The 15,558-nt window shown below is 43.2% G+C and overlaps 1 protein-coding gene across 1 annotated transcript in view; it reads left to right on the top strand.

The window, feature by feature from the left end:
• The first annotated feature begins 11,495 nt into the window (after positions 1-11,495).
• The window catches only part of SCUBE1 (signal peptide, CUB domain and EGF like domain containing 1), a 185,764-nt gene continuing 181,701 nt past the window's right edge, over positions 11,496-15,558 (top strand). The window contains exons 1-2 of the mRNA XM_062490920.1: positions 11,496-11,583; positions 14,287-14,409. Of these exons, the coding sequence (XP_062346904.1) occupies positions 11,496-11,583; positions 14,287-14,409 (211 nt within the window). The remainder of the gene's footprint in view (positions 11,584-14,286; positions 14,410-15,558) is intronic.

The raw sequence follows: 15,558 nt of genomic DNA on the forward strand, positions 1-15,558 counted from the left end.
AGTTGCAGTCAAAGGCTACATTCAGCAATGGCAGTTTGGGTTCTTATTCCTAGTAAGCTGACAAAATTGGAATATGATTTCTTTGAAGTTCCAGATTGCAAATCTTTTTATCACTATTGTCATTTCAGTCCCTGTGTTCTATTGAAAGCAAATGGGTTTTGTGGTGTTAAAAAAAATGCAGTAGCAGATCAATAAGGCTAATAATTCAGCAGCTGAGTTTGGAAGGCTGGCTGCTTGTGTGTCTTAAAAATAACACCTCACATTTTATACTTTTCTTTTCTTGTCCAAAATACCCACCAAACACTAACTCAGTCCTGTGACTTGATTATTCAGCATGTGGAAGCACAGATCTGTTTTATCCATGAGGTATCAAATGCCTTATTCTCCCCTGAATATTTGTGGTTATGAGGGCAGTTTATTTTCATCTGTCATTATGGACTATAGAGAACAGAGTTATTTCAAATTTGTCAAAGTCTCTTCTCTTTCTATGCATTGTCTGCCCTCTGGCATATCTAATTGATTTGCCTTTTTTTCTAAAGCTTTTAATTGGTCTGAGCCCTGTTTTCCTTCCCCTGTCCTAAAACCTTACAACTGAAATATGCTCTCTCCTAGTATCCCTGTCTGCATAATTTGCTTTTAAATTAAAAAAAAAGGGGGGGTAGAGGGGATGGCAACAGGGGGATAATAAAGCTGTAGTTCAATGTAAGATTGCTTGTATGTTGGGTTTGTATCTGAACTCAGCAAACAAATGTAAACATTTAAATTTTTATATTAGTATTCATTTCCTTTCACATTGCTTATCTTTTGGTGCTTGGTCTAATTTGTAGCATATTGGATTCTGGCTTTTGGTAAACTGAAATAACACTATCAGCATGGTTATTGTTATAGTACTGGCAGAAGAGATTTGCTGGCTTAATTTCAGTGAAAACTAGATGTCTGTCTTTGGCTGTAAAACAGTTTGTATTTATAGAAGCTGTTGTAATCATCTATTTTTGAGTGGAAGGATTTCTTGGAGCATAACTGTTCTGCAATACCGAAGACTTATCCCAAATTTCTAGTGTAAAAATAATGTATTTAAGCTCTGTTGAACTGATTAGGAAACAGTTCTTAATGAACTTGGGGCTTTAATTTTTGGGTGGCTAGGGATAAGTTACAGCCTTTTATTAGCTCCCACTGTATTTTGGTAGGACAGCACACTGCATTTTACAGTACTGAAAACTGTGGAGCAGCAGTCAAGAATAGGGACTAACTTTTGCCAAGGTCATTAGTAGCAGTGGCTACCTAATTGTGGACCTTCTTGAGTGGCCTGATTTCAAACAGGCATGGAGCTTGCAGTCCCTGTGTCAAACCATTCCTACATTTATAATGGAGACACCTGAAATTCCTTCCAGAATCCTGGCTCTGACTCTGTTTCTGGGTTTTCCAAACTTCCTGTGTGAACCTGAGAAAGTAATTTAACCTCTCTGTATGATCATTCCCTTATCTTCTAAAGGAGAATAATACTCCCCTTTTCTCTGAGACCTAATTAATGAACATGTATCAACCTCCTTAAACAGAAGAGAGTTGTACAATACTGGCCTCATCATAAATAATTTTTGAACTTTCAAATTGGAGACTTGCTGGAGTCTATGATGGACTCTATGCTGCAATCTACTTTCTATGGCTTGATATAGGCGTGATTCTGGATCTGCACCCTCTCAGTTCCTAGCATGGAGTGACTTTTATGTAGCTTTGGTATCCAAAGGCAGAGTTCCTATTTTGTTTTCTGCCCAAAACGAAGTGTGCAGGCAGATCAGCTGCAGCTGGCAAGTCATGGAATCACCAAGTGAGGCCCAGATGACTCTGAGTGGCACAGATGGCAGCACTTACTGTTGTTGTCCAGCTGCTCATGGTATCCCTCCCCTGCAGAGAGAGATGTGGGCTCTACTACACCTCAGTTGTGTTCAGGTTGAACTGGGACATCCACTGCAAGCCTCCCACAGGGCTGACACTGCTGTTCTGCACTCTGCAGAGATGTTCATCTTGCTGTTTAGATCTGACAGGGTTTGCACACCCTTGACACTAATCTGAGTGTGCAACTGAAGGCCAAGTAAAGCTAGCAGAAAGATCTACATTATTCTGAGTTGTGGGGTTGGACTTGCAGAGATAGAAAGTAGATGGAAATTAAGATCCTGGTCAAGCATTTAATGCCCTGATTAAGCACTAGCTAAAGACAAAACAGACAGAGAGAGCTGTAGAAGGTAGGTGCTGCCACATTCAGTGTCAGCTCCATAAAAACTTGTAGATGAAACCGTCTATTTCTAGGTTAAAAAAAAAAAAAGGGAGAGATGCTGTGTGTTTCATGCAGGTTATGAATGTCAAGAAGATCTCACATGTATTATCTGCAGTCTTGACACATGTAAATATATCTACATATCTACATACATCTGGTCGTTTTTGGTGGCCAAGGTGACTTTCAACAGGAAATCGGTGATACAGGTATTGATTTTGCTTCTCTAATTCTATTGTATTTGATTGAAATTAATTCCAAATTATTTTAGATGTGTAATCTAAGTTGAAAAACAATGAGAATTTACCTGGGAGCTCTCAAGAAGTTAGTAGCTTGTGCCTGCTGTATTTTCACTTTGTGATAGTATGCATTTTTCTGATTTCATCAGCTCTCTGAGCACGCTTTTATGAAGCCTTACTGTGCTGTAATCTTCTGTTAGCTACTTTCACTGTAATTTACTACACCTGTGTTGATCCAATCCATCTCTAATGGCATATTAATAATAACAACAGAAGGCAACACTAATAATGGGTCTGCACTGTGTATTTTATGTAATTTGAAAAGAGAAGCAATGAACATATGAGACTAAATCCTGCTGTCTTTATTCATTCAGCCATGGCCTTTCAATAGAACAAAATAATACGCAGCATTAAGGTGAGTGGAATTTTACCCTTTCTATATCCAGGCCTCCTGAGGATGCTGCATTTAATTCTATTTGATAATCTTCTCTTTTATTTGCCATTTCACACCAGATGAAACTGCAGCTGCCTGTCAGGAATTGAGTTAGTCGGAGCTTCAGCTATCTCATAGGTAGCTTAGTGCACTAAAGCAATAGGCTCCTCTGGAGAGTCCTTAGGGAGGAGAACTCATTTAGCAGAAAATTATAATTGGGGCTTCCAAGTGGTTCTGGAATCGTCGCTGTATAGTTAGATAGAATGCTGTATTTTCAAAACCTCTGAAAGTGTGTAACCAAGCAGAGTGTGCTTTTAAGGATCAAGCAGGCAACCAAAATGCCTTAATTCCTGATCCCTTTAAAGGTTATAACTGGAAGAACGTGTGAATCTGCCATTGAGATGCAGCATGCTGGCAGTACAAGGGGTCTGGGGAGGGGTGTTCCCCTTCTGTGCTACACAGGGTTCTCTGCTGGATCCTTCACAGCAGTGTTGGGAAACGGGGCTGGTGTCTGTGTCAACATGGCCTGTGAGCCACAGACTCCCTCACAGTAACTGCAATTATCCCTGCTGCTACCATGGGACTGAAATAGAGTCCTGGGACTTGGGAAAAATGTGCTAGAAGGAATGAAAATTTGCTGACCTTTTGTTTTGTTAAACTCAGGTTAGAACTGCAAAAATCAACACATGGGTGTATAGAATTTTTTTGTATTTTTTTATTTTGTTTTAAGGGGAGGAGTTGGTTGGTATGGTAGAAAAGTCTGAGGCAAAGATTTGAGCTTGGATACTTTCTGCAGTATCTTCTGTGTTGGAAGTTTCTCGTAAACCACAAAGATCAGGATAGTCTGGTTCCATCAGATTTGTCTGCTGTGTTGACAAGTGCAGCATGATTCTACACAAGACATGGACTTTCCTATTGCTGCCCAGTTCTGTGGGAACTCAATTCTGCTTATAGTATTCCCATTAAAACCCTAAGCACCCAACTATATGCTTAGTCTAACTTTCATTTTTCATCTCCTTTGTCTACTCTTTCCAATTAAAACATGTTCATTTTCACTGGTGGTGAGGTTCATAACAGTGCTCAGCATCAACATTTTAAGCATTTGAATATGTAAAAATGTGAGAAATACAGCTGATAAAATACAAATTATAAAATAATTCTACATTTTTATATAATTCTACTTCATAATACATATTTATTACTATTTAAAATATTAAAATTGTATTTTATTAATTTAAGATAAATTATACAATAGTCCTGGCATCTCTATACTTGGTTGTCTTTCTGACAATATTAACTTTACAATGCTGCATCCAAGTATTTTAAAGTTCCTATTGTGAGATTTATCCTTCTTCCTTAAAAGACAGTGAGGAAAAATAGTCTTCTCCCTGTTTCAAATTCTTCTTGTTACAGAAGCACTATTCTCTTTACTGGGAAACAGTTGAAATTTCTTAATTGTCACAATCCTTAGCTAATCTGATCATGTCTAGAAATGGAAAAAAGTTACTACAGGACCATAGCAGACAGGACCCTGTTTGTTCTCTTTCTGAACTTTTGATTGTGGTGTCACGGTGCTCTGAAAGTTATTTCTCACCAGGAGAACCCCACAGTGCTCATGCTACAGGACTATAGGCCTAAATTTATGCTGCTATGCCCCTGATATTCAATGGTCTCTGCAGATGACAGCTAGAGTGTTTTATTGTATTTTTTCACACCTGAAGAGGTAAAGGCTGCAATAACACCAGGGGAGATGCAGGCTTCCTGATCAAAGCCCATCTCAGTTCAGCTGTGTTGAAGGAACTGACCAACTTAATTCAAATACATACATATTTCAAAATAGATACCTACATTGGAATAAAACTTTACTTGGTCTACCCAGATTTTGTCTAGGTTAAAAGTTGTTACTGGTAATAGGCCAGACATACTGGTTAAAGTCAGGGCTTGAACTCAACCACATCTTTCGTAATATGCTTCTTGTTTAAGATTAAGTTTATATTGCAATGGACTCTTAAATTGTGGATTGCGTGCAGTAAAGACTGCAGCTAAACAAGGGGATGAGTACATGTTTACACTTGAACTAAACTAAGCACACTGATTTTCGGAAGTCTGTGCTACATAGCTGGCTTGGACTTGGATTGGTAAAGGGATTGTTGCTCTGACCTGGTTCTTAGTCCTCCAGCTGGTTTTGATGGACGAGTTTCTGTCCCTGCAGTAAATTGAACAGATGCGACAATGCAAAACCATCTAAGTTTCAACAGCATTGGAATCTCTTCATATTACAGTAAATTAAAAGGAAAATCTTGAGAGCAGCTTTGGTACTGTGGGCCTCCCTGAAGAATGCAGAATTTCAAATTAGTACACAAATCTCACTCTAGCTCTCAGAGGCTGGGTGGGTAGGGAAGTAGGAAAATTGCAAGAGCTGACTACATTACAGGTATTTTTTCCTTCCTGTCTGCAGGAAGGTGTCCTGAGAAATAATCTTTAATTTTTTTGTGGAATTGTAGAGTCAGGAAAAGATTTTATTTTATGAAAAAGGTTCTGTTGGAATTTTCCTGAAGTTTTGTTTCTGCTATTATTACTAAAATGAAATGGTTTTGGTTCAGGAAAGGTTCAAAAGAATTGTTGCAGGAGTCTTACAAGATCTTACCACGATTTGGCAAGATGTCCTGCTAATTCACCCACATCTGCAGCTGCTCTGCCAGGCATCAGTTGAAATGTGCAGCCTCTGGAAGTGCTGGGGCTTCTCTGAGTGCTTATGGTTTGTGCTGGGTTTTGGACTCCTTTTTTTTTTTTTTTTAATTTTTTTTGAGGGGAGGCAGGGCTCTGAATTGGAAAAAAAAAACAAAATTAAAATTTCACTGTATTAAGTTCTCTGTGAAGCTGAATCAGCTTTTGCATCTGAACTGCTGCCATGGTGTGTTCCACAGAGCAAAGAGGACTGCCCATGTGGATTAGAGCCATGTTACTCCCCACAGCTGGTTTTGAGCTGTGCTGAAGGATTAAGAGACTGTGAGTGAAGGGCATGGCCTCTTCTCTTTATCCTGCACTATACAATCCCAAGCCTACTGAGACAGCCTTTGCAGAAGTCTATAGGCAAGAGTAGTCCTGCTGATAAATATGTACATGCTTCAGTGTTCCTTGCATGTTCAGGGCCTTGATTAGAACGGGAAAGGGAACTGATAGCTGATCACAGATCATGGGTACAACAGAAAGCATCTCAGCCTGAGGGCCCAAAGCGCTTTGAAGAAGAAATCAGAGCCAGCTGTAGACATTTTTGAGAAAAAGTTCACTTACAAGCAAGAGATCAGAAAATGTCTTATAAAACAACCCAAAAGATTTCTCTCATCTGCTGAGTTACTAGTATTCTGTTTGCTGTCCTGTGCAGGCCAGAGCAGTAGATGACTATCCAGTATTTAAGATTTTAACTAAGTATGATAAGCCTAAAATACGGGAGAAAGGGCTTTCCTCTGAGTTGCTTGACATTTTTGGAGTGTGCAAACCTGGGTGTCCAAGAGGACTGTGTGCTAGAGCAGCATCAATACAGCCATCATATTTCTTTGCAATCACAATAATCTGTGATATTCATTTTGAGAGCAACTGAACTGCCAATGCTAAAATACAATGGCAAGTAATCTGCAGCAGATTAGGGGCCAGAACTTGTACTAGCACAAGTCACTGTTTTGAAGTCTTCAGTGGAGGAGTCCTTGAGTAAAATTTTCATCCTACTCTAGTCTAAAGCTAGTGGATGCACAAAGAGCAATAGGATTATTTTTTTTCCTTGATATTTCCCTTCTGACTCCCTTATGTCCCCACTTCCTAAAAACAAACCTTTTCAGAATGCCAGCGCCCATCTCCTTGTGAACACCAGGACACATCACTGCCACTTCTAAAATTATTTTGGCAACACAGTTATCAAACAGGACTTTTAGAAGGTATCCTGTTCAATTCTGTGTTTCCACAGGTCCTTGTCATCCTCTCCCACATGCTAAGATATAATCCCAGAGCAGGTTGTAGGCACAACCTGGTTGTGTGTTCTCTCTTGCAGCTTTTAGAGATGTCCCTTATTAATTTAAACAGAGACTGTTGTAACCAGTCTCCTGTATAATGAAGGTTATAAAGTTTTACCCAGCTCTTTATGCATCAAGTCTTTATTCACCTGTTTGAGATGTAACATCCATCTGGGCAAAATATGCTTTTACTAGGATGGAGTGAGTACCTCAAAAGGAGGATCTACTCTGCTTTTCATGGTGATGGTGATATTTTCCATCTCTTCATTAATGTTATCATCTTTCCCTCTCAGTGGTTATAATTCAAGCAGGAGGGAAAAACCCAAACATCTCCATTATTATTCCTAGTAACTCCCTCCTTTCCCGCCACTTTCTAGCTGTTTAAGCATTTTTCTGAATGGAAAACTGTTCATGTTCATGAGACACCTAGAAGGAAAAAGTTTATGGATTTTTTGAAGTAATGCTCAGTAAGGTGTTTTGAGCCTTACGAGCCTTATGATCCACTGTGTTAAAGCAATTACAGGTTTAAGGAAATGCTTTTGCATTACTCTTCATCTCTTTTGGCACCCTGGCAATGAAAGGGGAGGGACAGTTGGATGAAGCAGGTGACAAATTTTGGAGGAAGGTAACAGCACAAAGAGTAGCTGTCCTCAAGCATGAGCTGATGTCTTTCTTCAAAGTCTGGCATTGATTTATACCTTTTTTTCCCCCCAGAATATCCAAATGTACCACTACTTCCACAAGGTTTCATACATTGTCTCACTGATGGGCAAGTGAGATAAAACTGACTGTGATCTCACCAAAGCTATGGAGTAAATGTCCCCTCTTATCTGTTACAGCAGCTGCTACATAATTCCGTGTTCCCTCCAGTTAGAAAAAAAAGAAAAAAAAATCCTTCTCCTTCTTATATGCTAAATTTTCTTGTGCAGAACTTTCACTATGGATTATGGTGTACTTTTTTGTTGTTGTTTTTTTTTTTCACTCCCATGTACCAGAACAAATCATTTAATTACTTCAGCTTCATGCTGCTATTTGACTTCTGGGAAACTTACATGCTGTATTTTCCTGAAAAAAAAGTAATGTAGCATTGAGTATGTGGTGCTCTGCATGTCTATTGCCTGTTAGTTTCAAAATCTTCCCTTAAGTATGTGTACAAATGGTCTATATTTGCTTTGAAGAGTTGGGCTTGCATTGTTCCTTTCTTCCTAAAGGAAAGTACTTGAGTAAAGTTTGGAGATACATGGTTCAGGGTTCAAAGTGTAGGTGCTCCCAGCACAAATTCTACCACATGGATTCCTTGTCCCTTGTCCAAGGGAGCCAGGTCTCTCTCAGCTGTTTGAAATACAGTTCAAAAAAAGGGATGAAGTTTAAACGGTCAGGGTTTATGTGCCTTGTTGGCCTCATGAAAGCCCTAACTGGAGAGACAGACAAAATAAGTTTAGTATGTTATTTGGAGAGGTGCTGTATTAATACAGAAAGACAGGCCCTGCTACAGTGAGCTTTCACTGCAAATGGACAAGAGGGACAGAAAGAAGGAAGAGAAACAAATGGAGAGGTAAACCAACTGGTTCAAGTTTGCACAGGCTGTTCATTGACTGCTGTGATTCCCAGCACCATCAATAGCTTGTACTGCCTCCTGAGGCAGCAGTGGCCCCAGTATACAGGTGTTCATAAATAACAAACAAGGAAACCAAATAATTCTGCAGATGCTATCCTGTATTTTCAAAGCACTTTTGGAATGGTGCATATCTGTGGGAGAAGGTGTTCTGAAGGTGGGAGTACTGTTCTGCGGCCACAATTCTACTTATGCTCTTGCCTGATATGCAGCTTTTCATGGACCTTATATTCTGTAAAGAGATTGATCCTAATAAAGCATACCTCTGTTACTATTAAGCATTATTATTATTTTATTGGGAAAGTCCCCAAAGCTTTAAGGGCATTAGTATGGAAGAACATTAGAAGCCAATTAACATGCTGCCCAAAGGCAGAGCAAAGTACTTTGGAGAGCTGAAACACTGCAGGTGCTTCCTAGACTGGGCTGGCTCCACCTGCAACCTGGTGGATAGCTCTTGCTTATCCCCCTTACCCAGAGCAGGTTTACAATCCACATTGGAAGAAGCTTCTTAGTCATTGCTTCTAATACTACATTTTTCATGTAATCATTTGTGAAATTGATATAGAGATGATGTTATATCATTATGACCAAGCACAGGAACATAATTACAGGTAGAAAAGGTGGAAATCCACAAGGATCCCTTTTCTAAGAGGAATCCCTTAGCAAGGAGGACTCTGAAAAGACCTATCTGGAAATATTCAGCCTGGCATTGTAGATGATGTTATTTATTTTATGTGATAATCCTGTTTTACAGTTCAGGCCCTCTTTTGATAAATACAGTACTTTTGTAATTCCTCATGTATTCTACTTGTCAAGATCTTGGTTTAAGGAAATACACAACAAGCTCGCTAGAAGGTGGACAACTGATCTGAATGATCTTTAGCTTCCAGTTGCCACCCTCAGAGTACATGAGAGCATGTATAGACAATGTGAGTATAGTTATAGATGTATAGTTATATAACTATACAGTTGTTATAGACCATACATTTGTAGAGTCGGGCACAAGTGTGGTGATTTCTGTAACTCAACAGATGCAGCAAACATGACACTTATGCATGGCAGAGAGCAAGTCACCAAGGCAGTGAAAGTATTTTGTTGCTTTAGCAAACTTCTTTCTTGCACTGTGACGTTTTTAAAAGTTGAGATAGTTGGTTTTTAGACGATTCTAGTGGATTCCTTCACAAAATATAAACTCCTTGGATTATTTATCCCGTGATAAATTTTAATATGATTCCATGAAAATTTAATGAAAAGGGCAGTTGTGGAATACTTAAAAAGAAACAAATGGGGGGGGGGGGGATTTTAGTCTTACTTTCCACCTAGGACAAAACTCCTTCTTCCAAAATCTTGCAAAAGAACGGCCCTGGGGTGGCTGTGCCGTGAGGGTCGCGAGGTGGCGCTCCAAGGTACCGTGTGTTCCCTTTGGGGACCTCCGCGGCACTGACGCGCCGTGGTGTATCCATGGAAGAGCCGGGCATGGAATTCACTGCTGCACCTCAGCCGGGTCACACACGCACACACAAAAAAATAAGAGTCCGGATTTAACATAGCAGTAGCTCTAATCCTAAGGGATTAGGGACGGGAATGCTCAAAGTAGAGGTGTAAACACGCAGAAAGCAAACAGCTTTGGCACCGTGCAGTAGTGATTTAGTTTTATTGGAGGATAAGGACCGTGGTGCGGAGTTTTACTAAACACGCAGCTAGGCTAAGCAACTTTTCTTACATTTCCTTCCCATCGCTTCAAGCTTAAAAGTACTTAATAGTGCTACTTTCTGGTCATGTGTATTGTACTGACATACACGTACATATGGGAGGAACTTGTGAAAAAGAGGCATCTAAAGCTTTGACAGGGTGTATTTATCTTCCAGACAACAAGTGGAACTCATACACGACAGACAGACAGCCTCTCAGGCGAATTAGGAGTTGAAACAACCTAAAGCAGCAAAGCAGTTCAGCGGTGGGAGACCTGTGAAAGAAAGGTGTAAAGCCAAGAGGGGTGACACGGGAATAACAAGGGCTGTCTACTAGACATTTCAGTCCTTTAAGGACAGTCTGAAAGAGTTTAGGGTCATTGAGCTTGCTTCCGAGGGGAGAAATGTCTAATGTTTGGGTTTAAAAGTGAAGGATTTTGGCCTCCAAGGTAGTGGTGGCAATGACACTCACATGTCTGTCTGCAGCGATTTTGGGGAGAGCATCTCCGCCGGACCGGGCCAGGGCCGCAGGGATCACTTAGTGAGCTGTGGCTGGCCTGAGTGAAGGGTTTGGAAGAGCAAACCTAGGGCTGGAAAGGCGCACCTGCCTCGCAGCAAAGTCCTTAAAACGCTGGAGGAAGCCAGCGTCTGGGGATGACCCGTGGCAAGCGGGAGCGGAGGTAGCCGAAGCTAGGACATAGGCAGGGCAACGGGGGGGAGAAGTTGTCTTTTAGCCTGAACCCGAGAAGGAGGAAGGATCCCTTGGCCGCGGTTGCCAAGGAGATGGGCAGTGTCCGCCGGCCTGTCTGCCCTCACAGCCGCTGCGTGGGGGTGTCCGTCCGTCCCCTGGCGGCGTCCGCAGCGCCGCCCCCGGGCGCGGGGGGGCGCAGCGCGGAGAGTGGCGATGCTGCGGGGTCCCTTGGAGGTCCCTGCCGGCCCTACCTGTCGGGGCAGAGCGCGCCGGGCCGGGCCGGGCCGGGCCGCTCTGCCCTGCCCTGCCCTGCCAGCAGGCACCGCCCGGGCAGGGACCGGCTCCCCACCGCCCGAGCATCCCCTCCCCGGGACGGCGGGGCGCGGGGGAGGCTCTGCCCCCGGCCCGCCCCGGCACCGGCACCGCCCCCGCCGCGGGAGCCCCGGCGAATCAGCGGGGCGCTGTCAGGGCGTCAGCGCCGGCGGCTCCGCGCGGCCGGCCCCGAGCGCGTCCCTTATCGCAGACAGGCACCGGGGATCGCATCATTATCATGGGCACTGTTTGCTTTTCGCGGCGCTGCTGTTTGCTTTTCGCTCTCGCCTGGGCCGGCAGGTTGGCGGGAGGCAGCGGGGGCGCAGGTAAGAAGAGGGGGCTCCGCCGCCGTGCCGCCTTCCCCGGGCGCGGGCGGCGCGGAGCAGCGGCCCCGGGGGGACCGTGTCTGTCCGCTCTCCTCTGCCCGCTGTAAGGTGTTCAGGGGGAGGTCACTTCTCGCTGCTCGCAGCGCCGAGGGAGTTGGAAGTTGCGGTGGGGAGGCGTTCTCTCGCGTGTTTGACACAGCCGCAGCCGAGGGATTTCTGCCGGGAGAGATGGGGAAGAAAAAGTTACTTTTCCTTGAGTGCCTACGAGATAAGTCTGTGCTGAGCCCTGGAGACTCCGCAGAGCAAGCATTAGCTGGGATATCTTCACAGGTTTTCCCTGTCTGCGCATTAACTCAAAGACCTGGTGTTTATAACAACGGCGCTCGTATCAGCTTAATAGCTGTAATTATACTTTGTCTTTGCTTCGGTGTTTACAAAAACCAAACCAAAAATCAAACACCCTCCCCACCCCCCATCTTATCTGCTTTGGAATAGTGCAAGCCCAAAGTGATTTCTGAAAGAAATGCGTGCAGGTTTTGAAGTTGTGCGTGGAGAAATCTTTTAAGGTGAAGTACGAGCGGGGGCAGGCGGGGGCGGGAGGAGGGTGTGGAAAAAAATCCCCGGTCCTCAAATAGAGGAGTTTAAATCTAACAAAATGAACGAAGTCAGCCTAGAAGTTCTTAAAGTTCGAGTAATGCAATGTGAGATGTGGAGCAGAGCAGGGGCTCATACTTGGTTTTGCCCTTTCATTTGACTCATTGGCATTCACGCCTGACTCCCAGGCATCCTCTGGTTGCTGTGAAATGTCCCCCTTGGCTCAATGCAGTTTGAATTTTTGACGGCATTATAAAGAGTCCAGCTGTCACTTTTGCTGATCTTGATGGGAGATGGGTGCCGGTTTAATGACTCAAAAGTATGAACCAAAGCATTAAAAAAAGAAAAAAACAGAGAAAACCCCACAAACAACTTCTTTTCTCTTTGTGCTTAACTGAATCTGTGCCTGATCTGGGCAACACCTAAGCTAATTCATGTAAATCATAGCGAGATCTGAACTGGCTCACTGGTAAAAATAAACGAATGGACAAGAAAGAAGGCAACAGACTACAGCAGCTCTGCCTTAGTCCGGAAAATTACGACGGTCGGTATTCTGTTCCCTTCTTTCTTAAGACAAAAAAAAAAAAAAAAAAAAAAAAAAGCCTCTACAACAACAATACAAAGTCCGGGCAATTCTCTCCCTGCGATTCCAGAGGTGCCCCGCGGGGCCGCCCCGGTCTGCACCTCTCAGAGAAGTTCTCTGCTGTGTGCCATGCTACAATGTCTGCTTATTCTCCGCTCTCTAAATAGCTCCCTCCTGTTCCCGATGACTTTGAAGGATCCGTGTGTTATCACTGGAGATGGCTGAGTGAGCACTTCTGAAATAATTAGCGTTAGGATTTCAAGCTAACAATAAAAACTGTTTTCATTTTAATGCACCTTTTGGAGGATGTGTTAATCTAATTGGCACGAAACCGACTGCCCCTTCCTCTCGCTGGATGCCCGCCTGCCTCCCTCCGCAGCACCCCTGTCTCCTCGGTCCTTCCTCACCAGTAAAGCGGGGGCTGTGTTCTGTGCAGCTCTGCGGGTCCCTCTCCGGCTGCTCACCCGCTTCCTTGCCTGCGTGCCCGTGTCCTCCCGGGAGCCCCAGATGTGGCTGTGCCGTGACTGGGAGGAGCCCCGTGCGAGGTGCGGGGTTGGTACCACGGCGGCCGTGCCCGGTGCGCGGTGCCACCGCAGCCCCTCGCGTCGGGAGCGGCTGTGGGCAGTGCGGGGGGCGGGGCAGCTTAGGCAGGGCTGTGAGTGTTCCCATGTTCCCAGCACATCCCATCCCTGAATAGGTCGGAGTTGGTTTTCTACCGTGCTCACTTCATTAATATTGCCACGACTATCAGATCTCGAATCTGTCTCATCCTCCTCCCTCCCCATCCTCTTGAAGTCCGGGGTACAGAACGAATGTCCGTCACTGTAATGTTTGCTTCCTACTCTGAAAACAAGAAGAGCAGTCTGGGTCTTCTCTTTCAGAGCCAGACTTACCCAGTAAGGCGCCCCCCACAACTGCTGGGACTTTTTTCCTTCTAAATGAGTGTTAGTCCAAGTAGATGATGTTATTGCAGGTTGCTTTCCTCTGCTCTACCTTACCGAGTTTCATATGGTCTTCCATTTATTTATTTTTTTTGCTTCTCAGTAAAAAGTATTAATGTGGTTTTGCTGTTCAAATATTTCTTTTTTGCATTCCCCCACCACCATAGTTTATTTAAACTAGGGTCTGTCTTTATAAATTAAGAAAATCTCTGTGTTAGAACATGCAAGTGGTCCTTTTTTCTCCTCTTCTAGGTAATTTAAGCATTCTCTTGTTTTACTAAGATGTTTGGTCTCCAGTACCAAACTTAAACAGCAGAAGCTAATTTCTAGTGTCTAAGTATTTCATTCCTAGTGCAGAAATGTGAGACCGCGTCCCTCCAGCTCCGTGGAGCAGTGCTTATAAGTTACTTAAGGAGAATATCACGTTGTCTGGATTAGTTATTTATCCTCAGATGTTCTCATTTCCAGCATAACACTGGGAACACAGGCAGGCAAACAGCTTCAAGGGGAGTATCAATCCTTGGTGTTTTGTGTCTCAGGTCTCCCTTCTTATCTGTCCCCTTGGGGTTCCTTCTGTGCTTCCAGATGTTGATGAGTGCGCAGAAGCTACAGATGACTGTCACATCGATGCAATTTGTCAAAACACACCAAAATCCTACAAATGCATCTGCAAGCCAGGCTACAAAGGGGAAGGGAAGCAGTGTGAAGGTAAGGACAGATCGGCTCCTCTCCTGTCTCTTCTTCCCTCCCTTCTTTTATTTGCTCTTTAAAAGCTTTTGTAAATAGCTGAATTCCTGAAAAGATTAATGCAGATTTACAGCTGCTTAACCTCAAATCTGGGTGTTTATTGGTAAGCATCCCCCTGCTGCTTTTGCTAATTGTCCAGCACCCAAACGTTGTGCCTGCCAGCCTGCTCTTAGGAATAAAATAAAAAAGGGGATGAGAAGGGGTGGTTGTTCCCTGGTAGTACCAGCTTCTCCTGGGCAGAGGTGGATCTGGGTGTGGCCTGGGAATGGAATGGCATGGCATAGCACAGGATGAGCCCCTGGCCAGCTCCCCAGCAGAGAATGGATGGTAAGGACTAACCACTGTTTTCTCCGGGCAAGTTATAGAAGGTGTTTTTCCTTACCTACTCAGACAGGATGCTGGAGTTTGAGTCTCTTTTACACTGTACATGTGTCATGATCATGTATTTCTAGTCCTTGGAACATTTTTTTGAAAATGAAGCATTTCAAATTATTGTGCTTACACAGACTTGAAAAAACTTACTTTACTTCTCGATGTCCTTACATCAGTCTTGTAAGTGAAAAAGATCTAGCAGGTTTTATTAGACTCTGTGTACACTCATATTTTGGATTTTATGCACCCTATGTTGTCTATTGAATCTCAGCAGAGAGATTCTCTGGTGAAAAGAACAAATATTATAATCTCAGCAGAAGGCCTTCCAAATAAAATATGTAAAATTGTTATTTTTTCCTACTTGTGTATGCTTAGTAGGAATAACATTTTCCTTCCGAGTATTCTTTCTATGGCAGAATGCAACTTTTTAAGAAAGTCCATTAAAAAGATTGAAGACATAGAAGTTAATTTGGTCTACAAAAATTTGAAACCACATATTATTCTCCATGAACCTCCAAAATGTTTTTCCAAGTGCCTTCAGAAAGCATATTTTGTAGTTGTCATATTTTTCTATCTTGGGCATAAGTTGACAGAGACAAATTCTGATTGTCCACCTTTTGGTGCTATAGCATCTCTGGAAGCCAGATTTTCTTTCTTGCAAACAGGGTAATCATTCAGCACCAGTTCAAGAGCTACAAAACTCTGAGAAAATGTATTCAAGGCTGCAGCTGTGGAGGT

This window comes from Cinclus cinclus, chromosome 4 (genome assembly GCF_963662255.1).
Source record: "Cinclus cinclus chromosome 4, bCinCin1.1, whole genome shotgun sequence".
Classification (NCBI taxonomy): domain Eukaryota; kingdom Metazoa; phylum Chordata; class Aves; order Passeriformes; family Cinclidae; genus Cinclus; species Cinclus cinclus.